This window comes from Protopterus annectens, chromosome 9.part0 (genome assembly GCF_019279795.1).
Source record: "Protopterus annectens isolate FY-2018-M chromosome 9.part0, PAN1.0, whole genome shotgun sequence".
In the NCBI taxonomy this organism is placed as follows: domain Eukaryota; kingdom Metazoa; phylum Chordata; order Ceratodontiformes; family Protopteridae; genus Protopterus; species Protopterus annectens.
This window is the reverse complement of record NC_056743.1, coordinates 256,793,274-256,810,066: the sequence shown is the minus strand read 5'-3', so window position 1 is coordinate 256,810,066 and position 16,793 is coordinate 256,793,274. Positions and strand designations below refer to the sequence as shown.

General features: G+C 41.9%; 1 protein-coding gene across 7 annotated transcripts in view; it reads right to left on the bottom strand.

Moving 5' to 3' along the window:
* CAPRIN1 (cell cycle associated protein 1) overlaps positions 1 to 16,793 on the bottom strand; it is a 2,078,829-nt gene that overhangs the window by 1,078,504 nt on the left and 983,532 nt on the right. For all 7 annotated transcript variants that reach the window (XM_044082838.1, XM_044082839.1, XM_044082842.1 and 4 more), the window contains one exon: positions 12,473 to 12,625. In XM_044082838.1, the coding sequence (XP_043938773.1) occupies positions 12,473 to 12,625 (153 nt within the window). The remainder of the gene's footprint in view (positions 1 to 12,472; positions 12,626 to 16,793) is intronic.

Sequence of the window (16,793 nt, the reverse complement as noted above, 5' to 3'; positions counted from 1 at the left end):
ATTTTAAAAGAAAACGATAGGGTCATGGCGTTGATTTTAAACGAAATGGAGACTATTAACACCAAAATTGTAAACGACCTTTTGTTTCAAGTTGATACAGAAAAAAAGCTGTATTTAAAAATTTTCTCTGAGGTTGATTCTGACTGCTTAGCTAATATGAAAAGGAAGCAAGGGAAGCTTGCAAGAGATGTTAAAGAATACCGTGAAAGTAAAGCATACCCCAAACCTAGATATTTTACATCTTTGCTTTATGAGAACAACACAGGTACTAGCAGAAGGGATTTTCAGGAACAAAATCAGGTAGGAGGTGGAATGGGGCATGATGATAGTGATTATGTAGGAAGGGATTTCCCTTTAGAGCAAGGACCCCCAGTTCGTCGGTCCAAGAGAATTCGCAATCAGAACCCGGTACAATACAATTACCGAGGTTACAACAGGAGGTAACACAAGTATCTAACATCAGTTGCACTGAAAAAATGTTAGAATTTAACAACTATAAAATATTCAATTTTAGTAATATAGAAGTGCAAACTGAACATTTTCAGCTTTTTTCAAAGGGTTTCAAGTTTGTTCCAAATAGGAAGGCAAATATTCCAAGATCTATCACAGACCTCAAACTTTTCTTGAGAAAACAAAATTTGGCATTAATATACCAGGAACAGGAAACAGTTGTCACTTCCACCCTTAAGAAGAGAAGCACGTTTAATCCCCCCTTACATCCCCAGTTAAAAAACCTGGAGAATTTATTAGAAAGAGAAAGTAGAAATACTCCCTCAAAGCATTTTGTTAATTCCAATTTGACACATTCTGAGAAAGAAATTTTAAATGGTTTAAAACAGAACAGAAGTGTCAGGGTGATGTACCCAGATAAGGGTGGGGGGACAGTACTTATGGATAGCATCATTTATGAATCTAAGTTGAAAGATTCTTTACATGATGCCTCAAAATATTCTAAGGCTTCGATTAACGAAGTCAATATCGCCAAAAGTAAAGTACACTTGGATGCTCCAAGATTTATTATTGGAAGGTTCTATTAACCAAGAGCAATTTAATTTTTTATTCAACAAACAACCACGTGTTCCTTCCGTCTTTGGCGTACCCAAAGTACATAAGAACCCTGTAGATCCGCCACTTAGGTTGACTGTCCCTTCAGAAGGGTCAATAACGACCCCTTTAGCCAAATTTGTGGATGAAAAACTAAAAGTATTATCTTATTCTGGTGAGACAGTTATAAAAGATTCATGGGATTTTCTGAGACTTATTAAACCACATTTATTAACTCCCCATCTTTCTTTTGTTACATTAGACATTATAGATTTGTTTGGTTCTATCCCTCATGAAACAGGTTTATTATGGTTAGAGCAAGCCATGGTAGACAGTGGTACACTTTCCCAGGATGATTTTACTAATTGCCTCCTTTTTATGGAAACTATCTTGAAAAACAATTTTATGTTTTTTCAGGGTGAATTTTTTAAACAAAACAAAGGGGTGGCTATGGGGGCCAAGTGTGCCCCCACTTATGCCAACATAATATTAACATGGTGGGAGAAACTATATGTAATCCACAGCCCTTTCTCTAATTGTTGGTCATTGTACAAAAGATTTTTAGATGATATAGTTATTTTTTGGATGGACACTAAAGAAAAATTCCTAGAATTTTTACACTATGTGAAGGGAACTACTAATTTTCTGGATTTTACTTTTGAATTTAATTCGGAGAAACTGATTTACCTGGATATTTCGTTAAGAAAGGTTAATAATAGGTTTGTTTCCAATATTTATCGTAAAAAAAACATTTTCTAACTCTTATCTTCATTTCAAAAGTGCCCACCCTTTTTTTCAAAAGAAAAATTTAGTGAAGGGGCAACTAGTAAGAGTGAGCAGAATGACTTCAGATGACCAAGAATTTTTAATAGAATGTGATAAGGTGATCAGTATGTTTAGGGAGAGAGCTTATCCAGAGTAGTTGTTAGAGAAGTTCTAGAATTTGTGGTTTTAGAGAGAAAGGACAGATTTGCCCCCATTTTAGGAAAAGATCCAATATCCACAATTTCTGGTGTGAAGAATAATGCCTTTACCAGTGGGCATAGGGCATATATCTTAGATTTTTCTGGCGATTCAGGACTTATAAAAGAATTGATTTTAAGAGAATGGGAAAGGTTTGTTCACATCACTGATTTACCATTGAAAAATCAACTTCCCTTAAAAACTGTTTATCGTAAGGATTTGAATTTCAAACAAATGTTTAGAGTTTAGTTCATCTTTTCCAAAGTGTACATCATCTCGTGGATTTGGGACATACAAATATGGTTTTTGTTCTCAATGTTCCCATATAATTAATAAAAACTCAGTACATTTAGTGGCCAAAAATAGATTAATTACTAGTAGGGGTACATGCAGCTTCAACAGTTGTGGAGTGATCTACTTTGCTACTTGTGGCCAATGTACCTCCTTTTATGTTGGGAAGACAGAAAGAAAACTGAAGTGTAGAATTTATGAACATCTATAAGAAATAAGAAAACAGAATAGTAAAAATGCACTATTTAGACATCAAAAAACTTGTCCCAAAGCAGTATTTTCTTTGTATTGGAATCTGTCCCTACTGATTTAAGGGGAGGTATGTGGGAAGACAAATTGGAATACAAGGAGTTATACTGGCAGCTAATTTTGGATTCCAACAAACCCCCAGGCTTAAATGATTTTTTATCCATTAAACCAGTTCTTAAGCTGAGGTCTGCCAAACTTTAATAAAGTGAGTGCACTTTTCAATAATGTCACAAGATGGCAGTATGGGAACAGGTTATTACGAAGGAAATAACATTCTGGTTTTTAAAGTGTTATGTTAGATCTTATACGTTTTTTTACAATATATGCATTTTTTAGAGAAGAATTTTTTATATTTGATACACATCAGATTTTAAGCCATAAGGGAAAGCACTTATAGAATATTATCATCAAGGTAATCAAGTGCTCAATGAATGTTATGACCTGATTTTATTTTATTGGTTAGATAATTACACTCTTAATTAGGGAAAGTATATAAATGAATGTTTAACTCATTGTTGGTGTATTGATTCTGATGAAGAGGTTTGTCGAGAACGTATAAATTTATTTGCGTTAAAATAAATAGTTGTTCATCCGTGGACCTGAGTGTTTTACTTGAGTAATTGAGCATACTACTGACCCTCCATTGGAGTTTGAGCGAATTTTTCTGGGTTTATGGTGACATTTTATTAGCTTTTCGTCTCATTTTTTCTGACTTTGGAATTCAGGCCGACTGAAGGCAACCTGCCCGCAGGATTACCCAAATGTAATGACTGCAACAGTGAAACATGAACATCCAAAACTTACTGATGCCAAAATGTAGCAATGAGAATGACTTTGCATATTTCTGCCAGCCTTTCTCAATGAACATGGAAATTAAGAGGAATGGGGAAAGCGTAAGAGAAAGGATGAGGGGAAAGGTTGCAGCATTTGCTAATAACCAGAGATGCAAACAGGCTGCAGCAGGAAATCATCTACTGAAAACTTATGTGCTACTAAAAGGTAGTGGAACCATTCTGGAGGCCAACAGGGAAAGTACAGTTGTGTACCTACCATAAATGTAGACATTAGAGTGTATTCACTGTTGCAGTCATTACACTTGGGTTATCCTGCTGGCAGGCTTCCCGCAGTCGGCCTGAATTCCAAAGTCCTGGTCCGGCGTCAGCTGCTGTCGCCTCTTCCCTGACGTCAGTGCACTAGGGGTATACAAGATGCAGCCGATGCCATTTTCTTCAGTTTTTCTTGCCCCAGATGTCAGGTGCCCCCAAGAAGGTAGGCAATACACATTGCTTATAAAAAAACATACACTAAAATAAACAATACCTTCATCTACAAGCAAATACACCACATAGGTTGTATAGGATAGAGAAGTACAGATAAGTCCCAGCAAAGAAAGGGGGATGGTGGGTGGGTAACCTGGACTGCAACAGTGAATTCTCTCTAACGTCTACATTTATGGTAGGTACACAACTGTACTATGTTCATCGCGTTTCACTGTTGCAGTCATTACACTTGGGTTGAATCCCAAAGCTGAGGTTGGGCGGCTGGGTCTAAATAGGATTAGGAGTGGCTATGAGGCCCTGCAGAACTGCAGTGGCAAAGTCTGCTCTGGATTTAGAGTAAATAGGTAAGTGGTAGTGCTTGGTATAAGTGTGCACTGAACTCCCAAGTTGCAGCCTCCAAAATTTCCTGGGTTGGTACTCCTCTGAGAAAGGCTGCTGATGTGGTTGCTGCCCTGGTATAATGTGGCCTAATATTCTTAGGCACTGATTTGTCATGCTGTGCATAGCAGAAACAAATGCAGTGTCCTATCCATTTTGAAATAGTCTGCTTTGAAATAGCCTTTTCTTGTGATCCTGCAGCATATGGCACAAAAAGTTGCTCAGTCTTTCTGAAAGCTTTAGTTTTGCCCAAGTAGAAGCATAGATTCCTGTGTATGTCCAATGAGTGCAAAAGTCTCTCCCCTTTATTCTGGGGATTTGGATAAAAAGTTGGCAAATGAATGGTTTGGTTAAGAGCCACACTGGATACTACCTTTGGCATAAATGTTGGGTTTGTCCTTAGAGAAACCCTGTCTGGATGGAAAATGATAAAAGGTTCCACTGTTATTAATGCCTGTAACTCAGACTCTTCTTGCTGAAGTTATTGCTAGGAGCAGAGCAGTTTTCCATAAGAATTTTATCTCAGCTGTATTGGCTGGCTCAAAAGGAGCCAGTGTGAGCATTTCCAAGACAAAGTTGAGGTCCCATGCAGGTATTGGTGCTCTCCTTGGGGGTCTTATATTTTTGGCCCCTCTGAGGTACTGTCTTAGCAGTGGATGTGAAAAAATAGGAGGTTCCGTATTGTAATGAGCTGAAATGGCAGAGGCATGGATCTTAATTGATGAGAAAGTATAGGCCTTTGCCCAGCATCTCACTTAGGTATTGTAAAATCTGAGGAATATTTGGAACAAGCGGTTCAAGTCCTTGTGCCTGGTTCCATGCACAGAATCTCTTCCATTTTTCTGCATAAGATTTTCTGGTGCTGGGCCTCCTGGCTTCCAAAATGACATCCATAACTGCTTTAGAGAGGTGTGTGTTCCGAGTGGTTATATTATTAGTCATGCAGCCAGATTTAAGGTTCTGAGTTGGCTGTGCAGGATCTGATTGTTTTGTTGGGTCAGAAGATGAGGAATTTGAGGTAAAGTCCAGGCTGGGCATTGAGACAAGCTCTTTAGGATTGGGTACCAGTGATGGCATGGCCAGTCTGATGCAATCAGAATAATTTTTGGCTTCTCTTGTCTGACCTTTAGGGGTACCTTGGGGAGGAGAGGCAGTGGATGAAAGGCATAAACTGTTAGGGTTTTCCAGCTGAATGATAGAGCATCCACTTTCCATGCTTGAGTGTGATAAGTCCTTGTGCAGAATCTGTGTAGTTGACAGTTGTGAGTGGAGGCAAATAGATCGATGTCTGGACATCCCCATTTCCTTATCATCATGCTGAAGACTTGTGGATCTAGTTTCCACTAGTGAGGGTCCATGAGGTTTCTGCTTAGTTCGTCTGCCAGAGTATTTTTCTTTCCTGGCAGGAATTGTGACTGCAGATGTACTTGATAGGTCAAGGCTGTGTTCCACAAAGTCATGGCTTGCCTGCAGAGGGGGTAGGAATGTGTGCCCCCTTGCTTGTTTATGTACCACATGACTGTAGTATTGCCCTTCGTTAGCAAAGGTCGTCCTGGATGAAGTAGATCCTTGAAGGCTGTCAGGGCATTCTGTACAGCTAGCATCTCTTTTTGATCGATATGAAGATGCATTTGGTCTGCGGGCCACGTGCTCTGAATACATTGTCCCGCCATGTGTGCCCCCCAGGCATAATCCGATGCATCTGTTGTTAGTGTCTGCCTGGCTGTGGGTAAAGTGAAAGGCTGTCCCTTGTTGTGGTGACAGCCAGTGCCCACCATTGAAACTCTTGTTGCAGGCAGGGAATGAGAGTAATTACCGTTTCCTGGCTGTGGCAATGTTGAGTCCAAACACTTTTTAGATACCATTGTAGCTTCCTCATATGCAGTCTTGGATATGGAATTAGCAGAATGCAGGATGCCATGAAGCCCAAAGCCTGCAGAAAGTTTCTTGCAGGTGGCTGGGTCTTTGTTGCCATCATTTGGAAGTAATGAGTCAGTTGCCTTTGTTTGTCTGGCGTGAGATAAGCCATCTGGGCAGTTGTATTTAAGCTTGCACCCAGGAATATTGTCTCCTGAGTAGCGTTGCCACCCCTCCGTTTTTTTTCCGGAGTGCCCGGAAATCAGTAGGGCACTCCGGTTCTTGTACTCTGAGTCCGGAAATAGCGACGTCAGGCTCGTCAGCGCGTATTAAAAAAAAAAAAAAAACATTCCCGTCTTGGACTCTCGTTGATTGGCTGCTTGCTGCAGACGAGGCTCGTGCAGCAAGCAGCCAATCAACACGTAGAGTTAGTAGTCAAAGCCCTGCAAAGCCCGCGAAAATTTAAGAATATAAAGCGGCGCTTCAGCTTAACTTTTTACCTTTTACTTTTGTACAAAGGGTGCTGCTTAAGATCTGAAATTCTTGCTTGGAGCCTTGGACATCGTCTTCAGTGGATTGCCTGCCGCCTGGAAGCCCTGCCTGGAAGCCCTGCCTGCCTGGAAGCCCTGCCTGCTTGGAAGCCCTGCCAGCTTGGAAGCCCTGCCTGCTGCCTGGAAGCCCTGCTGCCTGGAAGGATTGCCTTAGCCCTGCTGCTTGCCTTGCTTGCTGGAGGAGAAGTGCTGTGGACTGGGTGGTGGTGTGTTCCCCTGCTTGCTGGCCCTTTAGCTGCCTGTTCTCTTCTGCTGCTGAGAGCTTGTTTTAGTAGCCCTGCTGCTGATTTTTCTGGAGGTAAGTGGATTTTTTTTTAATGGATTAATTCTTTGGAATTAAGGTAGATTTTCAAAGATTAGTGTGACAAGGGGAATGAAATATTGCCAGCACAGCTACTAGTGAATTTTTTAAATAAATCTCATTCATTGATGGTGACAAGATGTGTGTAACTATCTAGATGTTCAACATGTGGTGATTAACTAGAACAGTTTCTAACCTGGTTTTGGACTTGGTTGCAGTGAATGTATAATGACTTTATGATTTGTATAAGATGCTTGGACTGTAGATCTGTCTTTCTAGTCTGTCATCACCGTGATTGTTTACCTTGACCTGTGTTTCTTCCTAGGGTGTCTTTCTAGGGTGTACAGTCTTCGTAGTATAGTGAGGCTTAAAAGTAGCTTTTTTGTCTAGTTTGTCATCACAACTGTTAACCTTTTATCTGTGTTTTCTACGGTATACCGTCTATACCAAAGCTTAGCTCATTTGATGTTACAGTGAATATATGATTACATGATTTGTATAAGATGCTTGGACTGTAGATCTGTCTTTCTAGTCTGTCATCACCGTGATGTTTACCTTGACCTGTGTTTCTTCCTAGGGTGTCTTTCTAGGGTGTACAGTCTTCATAGTATAGTGAGGCTTAAATGTAGCTTTATGGGGAATGCGTGGACTGATGTAAGAAATAGAATGCTTGTGTCACTTGTGAAGGCCGAGTTGCAGGTCAAGCTAAACTTTAACATGAGTTGTTCGCAATTTTATTCATTTGTGAGAAATAACCAGCCATTACTTGAGGCTGCTAGATCAAATGCCAAATACAGCTTCAAGTATAAGCAATGATTTCTAGCAAAACTGAAGATACTTTAAACAGTTGCTTTTCTTTTACTATTGTGTGTGGTGAACCCTTAATGTACTGCTTTGAATGAACTGGTGTTTTTAATATCTAATTGTATTTCCATTTTAGTACTACCTGTGATATGAGACTTGGGCTTAGTTTTCCCATGCTTGTGTGTGATGTACTGTTGTATGTAGTGAACCTTTTGAAGTATTGCTAAATAAAGTTTTTTTATTTACTTTTTGACTCGTCGCACATTTTTCTACTTATTGGTAACTGTATGTGATATTAAAGACTTATGCTGAAGGGTGGAGTAAAGGGGTGTGGCTATTAAAAGGAATGGGTGTGGCTTGATTGTGCATGGGGCGGGGCTTGTTTGTCAGGAAATGGCACAGTAGAAAGGTGGCAACCCTACTCCTGAGAGGGCACTAGTTTTGATTTCTTTTTGTTTACTATGTATCCTAGGCATATTAGTAATCTTTTTACAAACGCCAGATGCTTTAGTAGAATGTCCTTGCTCTCTGCTTGAATAATACAGTCGTCCAAGTAGGGATATATTTGAATTCCTTTTTGTCTACAAAATGCAATTACTGGTGCCAGGCATTTTGTGAAGACCCTGGGTGCAGTAGAAAAGCCAAAGGGCAGTGCAGAAAATTGGTAATGCATTGAGCAAGCTATGAATCTGAGGTATCTTCTGCAAGATTGTCTGATTGGGACATGCAGGTATGCCTCTGAGGTCCAAAGTAACTAGCCAAGCCTTCTTACCCAGCATGGGTAGAAGTTGCTGCAGTGTCAACGTTTTGAATTTTGGAACGTCCAGTAAAGTATTAAGAATGGACAGGTCCAGTATTGGCCTCCAGGCTTTGTCCTTTCTGGGTACCAATTAAAGTCTTGAGAGAAATCCTTGTCCCTGCTCTTGCTTTGGTACTTTTTGAATAGCCCTCATGTCCATGAGAGCAGAAATTTGTTTTTGTGCCTCTGCCCATTGATTGTGTGGCAGGTCTGGCATACCTTTTGACCTTGGTAGGGTGTGAAAGTGGAACCTGTAACCCTGAGAAACAATATTCAGTACCCATTTGTCCTGGGTGATCATGTGCCAATTTTGTGAAAAAAAAAGTGCTAGTTTCCCCCCTAAGGGTGCTGCCAAAAGTTAAGTGCTTGGCATTTGTAGAGGAAAGTCATTGGGACCGTTTCCTATAAGGTTGTGATGTCTTCTCCGCCTTTGGGTGCTGAAGCATCCCATTGTTTGGGTCTGTATGAGCCTTGGGGCCGAGATCTGCCTCTTGGGCGTCTGCATCTGCCTCTTTGTGGCCTGTCTGAAACTGGAAAGGACCAATTTTTAGGCCAGTTCCTGCTAAATCTAGGTGGCTGAACCTGTAATAAATCCTTTACTGTCTGCATTGATTTTGCTTTACCCTCCATTTTCTTAACACCTCTTCTGCCTTAACACCAATCAAAGTATCATGCTGCAATGCAGCATCCAATAATTTTGCTTTAACATCAGGTAAACACTGTTCTTTTAACCAAGCATGCCTTCGAATGACCGAACCTGTAACTGCGGCTCTGCAAGTTGCCTCTAATGAATCAAAACCACATTGCAAAGTATGCTTTCCCACTTGTTCAGCTGCATGCAATAAATCCTGCATTTCCTTGTTCTCAGGACATTCAGAGCTTTAAGCATTTTCTGTTTAAGCAAAGACATTAGGTACTGTTGATATTTAAGCATGTGAAACTGGCAGTTTAAAGCCCTTAGAGCTAAAGTAGCAGAGGTGTAAACTTTTTCCCCCATCTGTCCAGTGCTCTAGAATCCCTATCAGAGGGAACAGGGTTTTTTTTGCAGTGGAAGCCTTGACCCCTTTGGGACCCTGAGAAATAGTTTCTGGATCAGCAGCAAGGTTTTTATAAAGAAATTTATGAGAATCTGGAACCCTTTAGTACCTATCTGGCTTAACTGGTGTAGGGGGTAAAGAATCAGGAGTCAAACGGGATTCAGAAAATACATCAACAACATCCAGTACAGGGGGGATAGCATGAGGCCTGTGCTGGGGCAGTAAAAGAAAGTCTCTGAGCCTTTTCTTGGATTCTGAATAATCCTGGCTCTCCCAATGGAAATGTTCCCTCATAGTGTGCAGGGTTTCCCCCAAAAGAATAGTCCTCAGGAGGAGAGGCTGAAGGGATAGATTCTTCAGCATCAGAGTCCTCATAGGGAGGAAGATAATATCCCTGTTCTGAAGAGGAATCAGAAGAAATAGAAACCTGGTCAGAGGAGTCAGTGTCTTGCCTAGGCCTTTTATCAGGACGGGGATGGGAACCCCTGATCAAAGTAATTAGGTCTTCGGCCATTTTGAGCATCTGTTTCTTTGGCATGGATGGCTGTCCAGGAGAACGCTTTACTTGTTTCTTTATCTTTAAAGGTGTTTTAGACTTTGCCTTGGCTGCTGAAGTGCTCTCTAAAGTAAGCTGTGTAGGTCTGAAAACACCCTCAGAAGCTGATGCCTGCTCAGCTGCACTGGACCCATGGGAGGGAATTGTTTCTGTAGGTCCAATACCTTGAGTTTCCAGAGGCCTAGCTGTCTCCACGTGGGAGTCGGAGGCGTCCTATGGCTCTGAGGTAGCGGGTGTCAGGGGCTGCGAAAGCGCCTCACTGAAAACCGGTGACTGTCCTAGAAGAGGCTTCGTCATCGGTTTTGGACCTCGGATGCCTGTCTTTTTCTTTGTCCTTGCGCTTTTTATGGACTCCGGTCATCGGTCGTTCCGACGGCATTATATAGTTAAACCTTTGGCCAAAGTAATGTAAAGCAAAATCGAACAGATGCTTAACAGTGCGTTGGTTGAATCTAGCACAAACCGACAACTAACAACGTCGTGGTCAGGGCCTACACAAGGAATACAGTAAGAATGAAAATCCTTATGAAGTAATTGCTTCTCACAAGAAATACAATTGTTAACTTTTACTGACATCGGTCTGGAGCAAGAAAAAGTTTCCCCAACGAGGTACTTAGCTTTATTGAAGACTTCGGACCTGAAATTCATATTCGAAAATCTCAGTAGTCTGCCGACCGGCACTTGCGAACTGCTTTTGCTTCGGGCACTGCATGGCAAGAAAGACTGGAGAAAATGGCATAGGCTGCATCTTATATACCCCTGGTGCACTGACGTCTGGGAAGAGGCGACAGCAACCGACGCCAGACCAGGACTTTGGAATTCAGGCCGACTGCGGGTAGCTTGCCAGCAGGATAACCCAAGTGCAATGACAGCAACAGTGAAAAATCATGTTCTGTTCTAATTATTCTTACCAATCTCTTAGATCAAACAACAAACTCCTCAGAGCTTTTTTCAGAAGGTCAAATGTATGAGGAAGAAGCTATTTACCTAGATAAAAATATGGGTCCTGCAAATGTTCAATGCACTGATCATATAAAGGAGCTTATGTCAAAAATGAAGCAACAAGAAATTGATACTCAGCCTGTTAAAGATGGCACAGAAAGGGAAAGCTTGTGTAGGGCATAGCAATGTCTCAAGCCACAGGTAGTTAACAGGGGCGTAGTCCAGGAGACCACTGCAGAGTTTAGCCTAATTTCTTTAGTACAGAGTAATGCCTTGTTAAGTAACTTGTTAAAGGTCACACAGCAGGCAAATGAAAGTTTTAAGTATCAAACTGTGCACCAGAAGGACGCAGCTAACAGCTCATCACCTTAATCCTCTGGATTAACTGCCAAGTCCATGATCTCTATTGTGTGCTTCAAGAAAGTAAGATCCCAACCAGATGTTTAAATGCCCAGTGTCAAGGGACTATAATGCAAGTGCTGCTTGTGGGAAAGCCCAGGTACAGTCGACTCAACATCAGCCAAAAAGCCCTGCTGGACACACTGAACAAATGAAAAAAGCTCTCAGTACAGAGTTCAACCACAGAATTTCTCTTCTAGGGGACATGCGAGATCTTTTCCTGGATACAGGCAGGTGAAGACTAAGTGTTGGCTGTGCCCTCCTAATCATGCACCAAATTGGAGGTACATGTATCCCTCAGCCTGGCAGTTAAATAGAGAAAAAATAGCAAGGCTCTCAAGCATCATTTAAGTGGAAATAGTCAACACGCAGGTAAAATAAAGATCAAATTACTAAAATCAGAAACAATGACAAATTTCCCGTATTTTAGTCGTTGGCATTAAGTGTCTCAAAAATAGGGGCTGAAAGACAGTACACTGAAAACACTAAATGTCTATGTAACAAGCAGTAAAAAAGGCTAGTATCAAATACAAGAAATACAAAAATTTCTGGAATCAGCAACGCTGGGTACACATTCATAATTACTACGTTGATGACCCACTGTTAACATACTGTAGCATCAGACAAGCATCATTAGCACAACTGGACAGTTAAATCACTAAAGATGTAAACATTAACCAATAAAGCTTTTCCTGCCTTAGACCAAAGTACCAGACAAGAACTGTATAATGGAATCTAGGAAACACCAAGAGGAAACAAGTGAATCAAACTTTTCAGAATTTGCCACTGGGACAATATTGACCAACAATGCATGGTCACAGAAATAAGACATAGTCAGTGAAGCCCATCTGTGGCAAAAGAACCTTCAACAGCCTTCTTGGTCTACACAATTCTTAGCTAGCACACCTTGACTGGAGTAACCACACTAGTGTTATGAATACGTACTTGAGAAGCAGTATGTGAATGCCTTAGTTTTATTTAACCATTAACTTAAAAAAAAAAAACTTTCATAATAACCCACCTGCATAAAATTGTATGGGCCCTGAATCTGTGCCATAAGGTCCTGTACTCTCTGCCTTCTAACCAGGGAGTCTGATGGAGCCACAGAATTTAATACATGGGGTTCAGGAAGTGTAGGAGTTGTAGCTTGTGGCTGTTGCTGAGAATTTACAACCTAAATGGAAAAAAAAAAAAAAAAAACAGGAAAGGTAAGTAAGGCGAGCTGAACTCGCAACAAATCAGGCTGCATATGATGCTTACCCAATACAGCAGACAGAATTACATATTTAAATTTTAACTCTAAAGCTTTAGGAAAACAAAAAGCATTTAAATCTGTACAAGTTATCCCCTTGCATAACTTACTGTGGCTCCCTTACTTCAGTCTTCCAAGAGTACAGGAAAATGAGCACTAAACAAATCCAACTGACCTTCAAGAATGACCTGTGCAATTGGTGCGCCACTAGATATTTCAAGTGCTCTTTAAGAAACTAGAGTGGGAGCACAATATGAGAAAATTATGAAGTGTGGCCCCCTCTCTCAGACTATAAGGCACCTTATTACCAGGGGATAAGGGAATAATCCCAGTTCCTACATTTTAAATGATTAAACACACAAAGCATTAAGAAAAAAACGTCAAACTCACAGGACTTCTTTAGCAAACAGATGAAGATACATGACTGTTTAAATGTGCCAAGTAGAAAGCTGTTTAATGGTATTTAAAATTACTATATACACCTGTGTAGTAATACTGCTGCAATACATAAACAAAATTTAGCCATAAAAAAAGGTCAGATTTGTATGCAGATGGGAACAGCAACTGTTGTCCCCCTTTTCAAAGAGTAAAGTAATCTCAACAGGGACACTATCAGCAGAAGACTGCTGGAAGGGGAACCACCACAGCACTGTTTTGTTCCCCCTAAACAGTCACCACTAAGAACCTTCAACATACACAATTAGAAGCTTTACAGGGCTGCAGATGAAACAAGAACTAAGATTATTAACCCACTGCATAACCCTCCTAAGACTCACCCAAATACTAGCCACAAAGAAAAAAAAATGTCCAACCACTACAGCTCTAAATAAAGCCACATGAAAGAAAGAATAGTTGAGTAAAATCTTTCCATAACCATAGAGGTCCCTCTCCTTTATGCTGCGGTATCCATAACATGAGAGAGTCCATCTCTGGTTGAACCTACATGTCCGGCCGTTTTACCAAAGTTAAAATGCTACTGCAAAGGTGCGTGTGATGGCCCGCATCTCTCAGCATAAGTCAGCCATAAACAGTTATTGGGTATAAAGCAGATGTCAGCAGACACGCATACTTCAGAACTGAATGACACCAACCACCAGCCGGAATGGATTGAGTATCCAGAACTCAGTGAAGTATCAGGGGGGAATGCAGGGGGTACCATACTGCAGCATACAGAAGATAAGGACATCTATTGTTATAAGATTTTACACAATTATTCAATGTTCAGCTATTCATATGATGCAGTATCCATAACATGAGGGAGAATGCCAAAGCTCATGCAACAGAAGGGTTGGGAGGAAGAACAGAAACTTTCCACAAATCCATGCAGAATAGCCCTGGCAAATCCTGCTCTGGACCTGGAGATGGTATCCAATCTGTAGTGCTTTTAGTGAAGGGGCGAACAGATGACCATGTAGCTGCTTCCGAACTGGAAGCTTTATTCAAACCTTTAAAGAAGGCCCCAGAAGAAGACACAATCCTAGTTGAGTATACCTTAACAGGACAAGGCAGACATTTCCCATTTGTGGTGTAAAAGAAGGTAATGGTTTTAGAAATCCAAGAGAAAATAGTTTGCTTGGAAAAAGGATGACCCACGGGTCTTGGGTGACAGGAAAGAGCCTATCTGACTTATGGATGGGCTTGGTCTTGGCCAAATTGTATCTGAGCTGTCTGCGCATATCCAGGGAGTGAATGATCCTTTAACTAGAGGCTTGTAGAGAAGGGAAGAAGGTAGGGAGATTGATGGCCTGGGGATTGCTCATTCACCACCTTGGGCATTAAAGAAGGGTTGGTACGAAAGAATACCCTGTCCCTGGAAAACTGTGAAGGGGGATGCCATGAGGGCTTGCAGTTCAGAGACCCTTCCACCTGAGATAATAGCTACCAGAACAGATTTCCATGTGCAGTGCTGAAAACAAGGTACACAGCTGACTCAAAAGGAGCTAAAGTACGTTTTTATAACAAAAATGAGATCCCAAGGGGGAGGGACTGGCTTCCTCAATGGTCTGACAAGTAGAACTCCTTTCAGAACTAGTTTGAATTCCAACCTGGATGCCAAAGGCGGAGTCAAAGGTAAACATGCTGAAGTGTCAGACAAATGTGCTTTGATGGAAGAATGACAAGCCAGTTTTCACCAGTTCACACTGGTAAGACAGGAGCACTGGTGTTTCTGCGGACAGTGGTTGTACTCTAGGTTTTAAAAACCAGACAGAAAACCTCTTCCATGTGGATAGATAGGATTTTCTGGCCTCCTGCAGAATCTGTAGCACGTCCTCAGTGTAAAGGTATCTAAAGGGGATCAAAGCCATATTACCCAGTAGGTCAGGTTCAGGGTGGATATCTGAAGGTGTATGAATGTTCCCTTTTCCTCTATGAGTAGGTCCATCCTGAGGGGTAACCTGCAGCGACTGCCCTTAGCTAGATGACAGAGAAGGGGAAACCAATGCTGTCTTGGCCAAAAAGGGTCACCAGCAAGAATTTTATTTGTTCTTTCGGAATCTTCAGTAGAACTTTCTGGAGTGTGTGTGTGTGTGTGTGTGTGTGTGTGTGTGTGTGTGTGTGAGAGAGAGCGAGAGAGTGAGAGAGAGTGAGAGAGAGCGAGAGAGAGCGAGAGAGAGAGAGAGCGAGAGAGAGTGAGAGAGTGAGAGAGAGTGAGAGAGAGAGTGAGAGAGTGCGCGCGTGTGCATTGGGGGTGGATCACAAACATCCCCTTCAAAGGTAACAGCGTTAACCTTTCATGCCCCAGGGGCATGTATCTTTGTGCAGTATGTGGGAAGCTGTTTATAGGGGAGGCAGTCTATCAAAGTACCCCATCGATGGGCAAGGTCCAGGAACATCCACTCGAGGGACTGAGTCATGGACCTGCTTAGTGAGTCTACCTTCACATTCTGAGCTAAAGGGATGTAGACAGCTAGTAAAGACACCTGGCTCTGTTGAGCAATCTCCCACGTATACAGAGCCAATCTGCAAAGAATGTGGGACTGCTCCTCCTTGCTTGTTGATGTACCAGAGGACCCTGTGGTGTTATCTGAAAAACCATCTCAGCACACTTGGTAGGATTCACGACTTGAAGATGTGTAGGGCAAAAATAAAGGCCCCCATTTCTTTGATAATGATACGCTCACTCAACTGGGGAGAGGTCCAAACATCTTCTACCCTCCAATTCCCTAAAGCTGCACCCCAGCCAGTGTCTGCTGCATTCATGTACAGATCCTGGTGGGGGGTGGGTGAGGGTGGGGGGGTTGGAGATGGAGGCCTGAATTTTTGAAATCTATGAAATCCACTTTAGATTTTTTTTGTTAAAAAGGGTTGCTGTTGTGTCTTTCTGCTTATCCCGGTTAGGGGTCGACCACAGCAAAACTCCGGTCCGCTAATGTTTGGTAGTGGATTTTTACATGCCGAGTTACCAGCCCTGACGCACAACCTTCAACGAAGGAACGCTCATTCACGCATGCCTCCACACAGAAGACGTTCTAGCTGAGAATCGAACGGGACAACGTCTTGCTGTGAGGTGACAACGTTACCGCAGCACCACTACTGCGGGATAGGGGAAAAACAAACTCCAGAGGATGAAGTTGTTGTTTTCAGACTGTCCTCAGGAACCACTGAAATTTCTTCTTGTGTAGCCTTGCCAAAAGTACCATGGGGATGGTGGAAGTCATGAATTCCAGAGTCGCAGGAACTTTCTGGCAGACAGATTGTAGTGGAATTAGTTCCTGAAAATAAGTGGTGAGGGACAGAATTTTTTCTGGGGGCAGGTAGGCGGTTATTTGGGCCACGAGTATTCTGCAGCTCAGGAAGACACTGTCTTGGGAGGGATTCAGAGAAGATTCTTTAAGGTTTAAGGGTGAACCCCAGATTCCTTAGCAGGGACATGGTATACACCAGATGCTTCTCTGCCAACCTTGGCTATGAAGCCTGGATGAGGTGATCATCCAAGTTAAAAGAATATCTGAATATCCCCCATTCTGCAGAAGGCTATGACTGGGTCCAGACATTTTGTAAATACTCTACGGATTTTGCCTAGTTACCCAGCTGCAGGATTTAAGAATGCTAGATATTTTGGCCTTGATATGGGAATCTAGTAATTCTG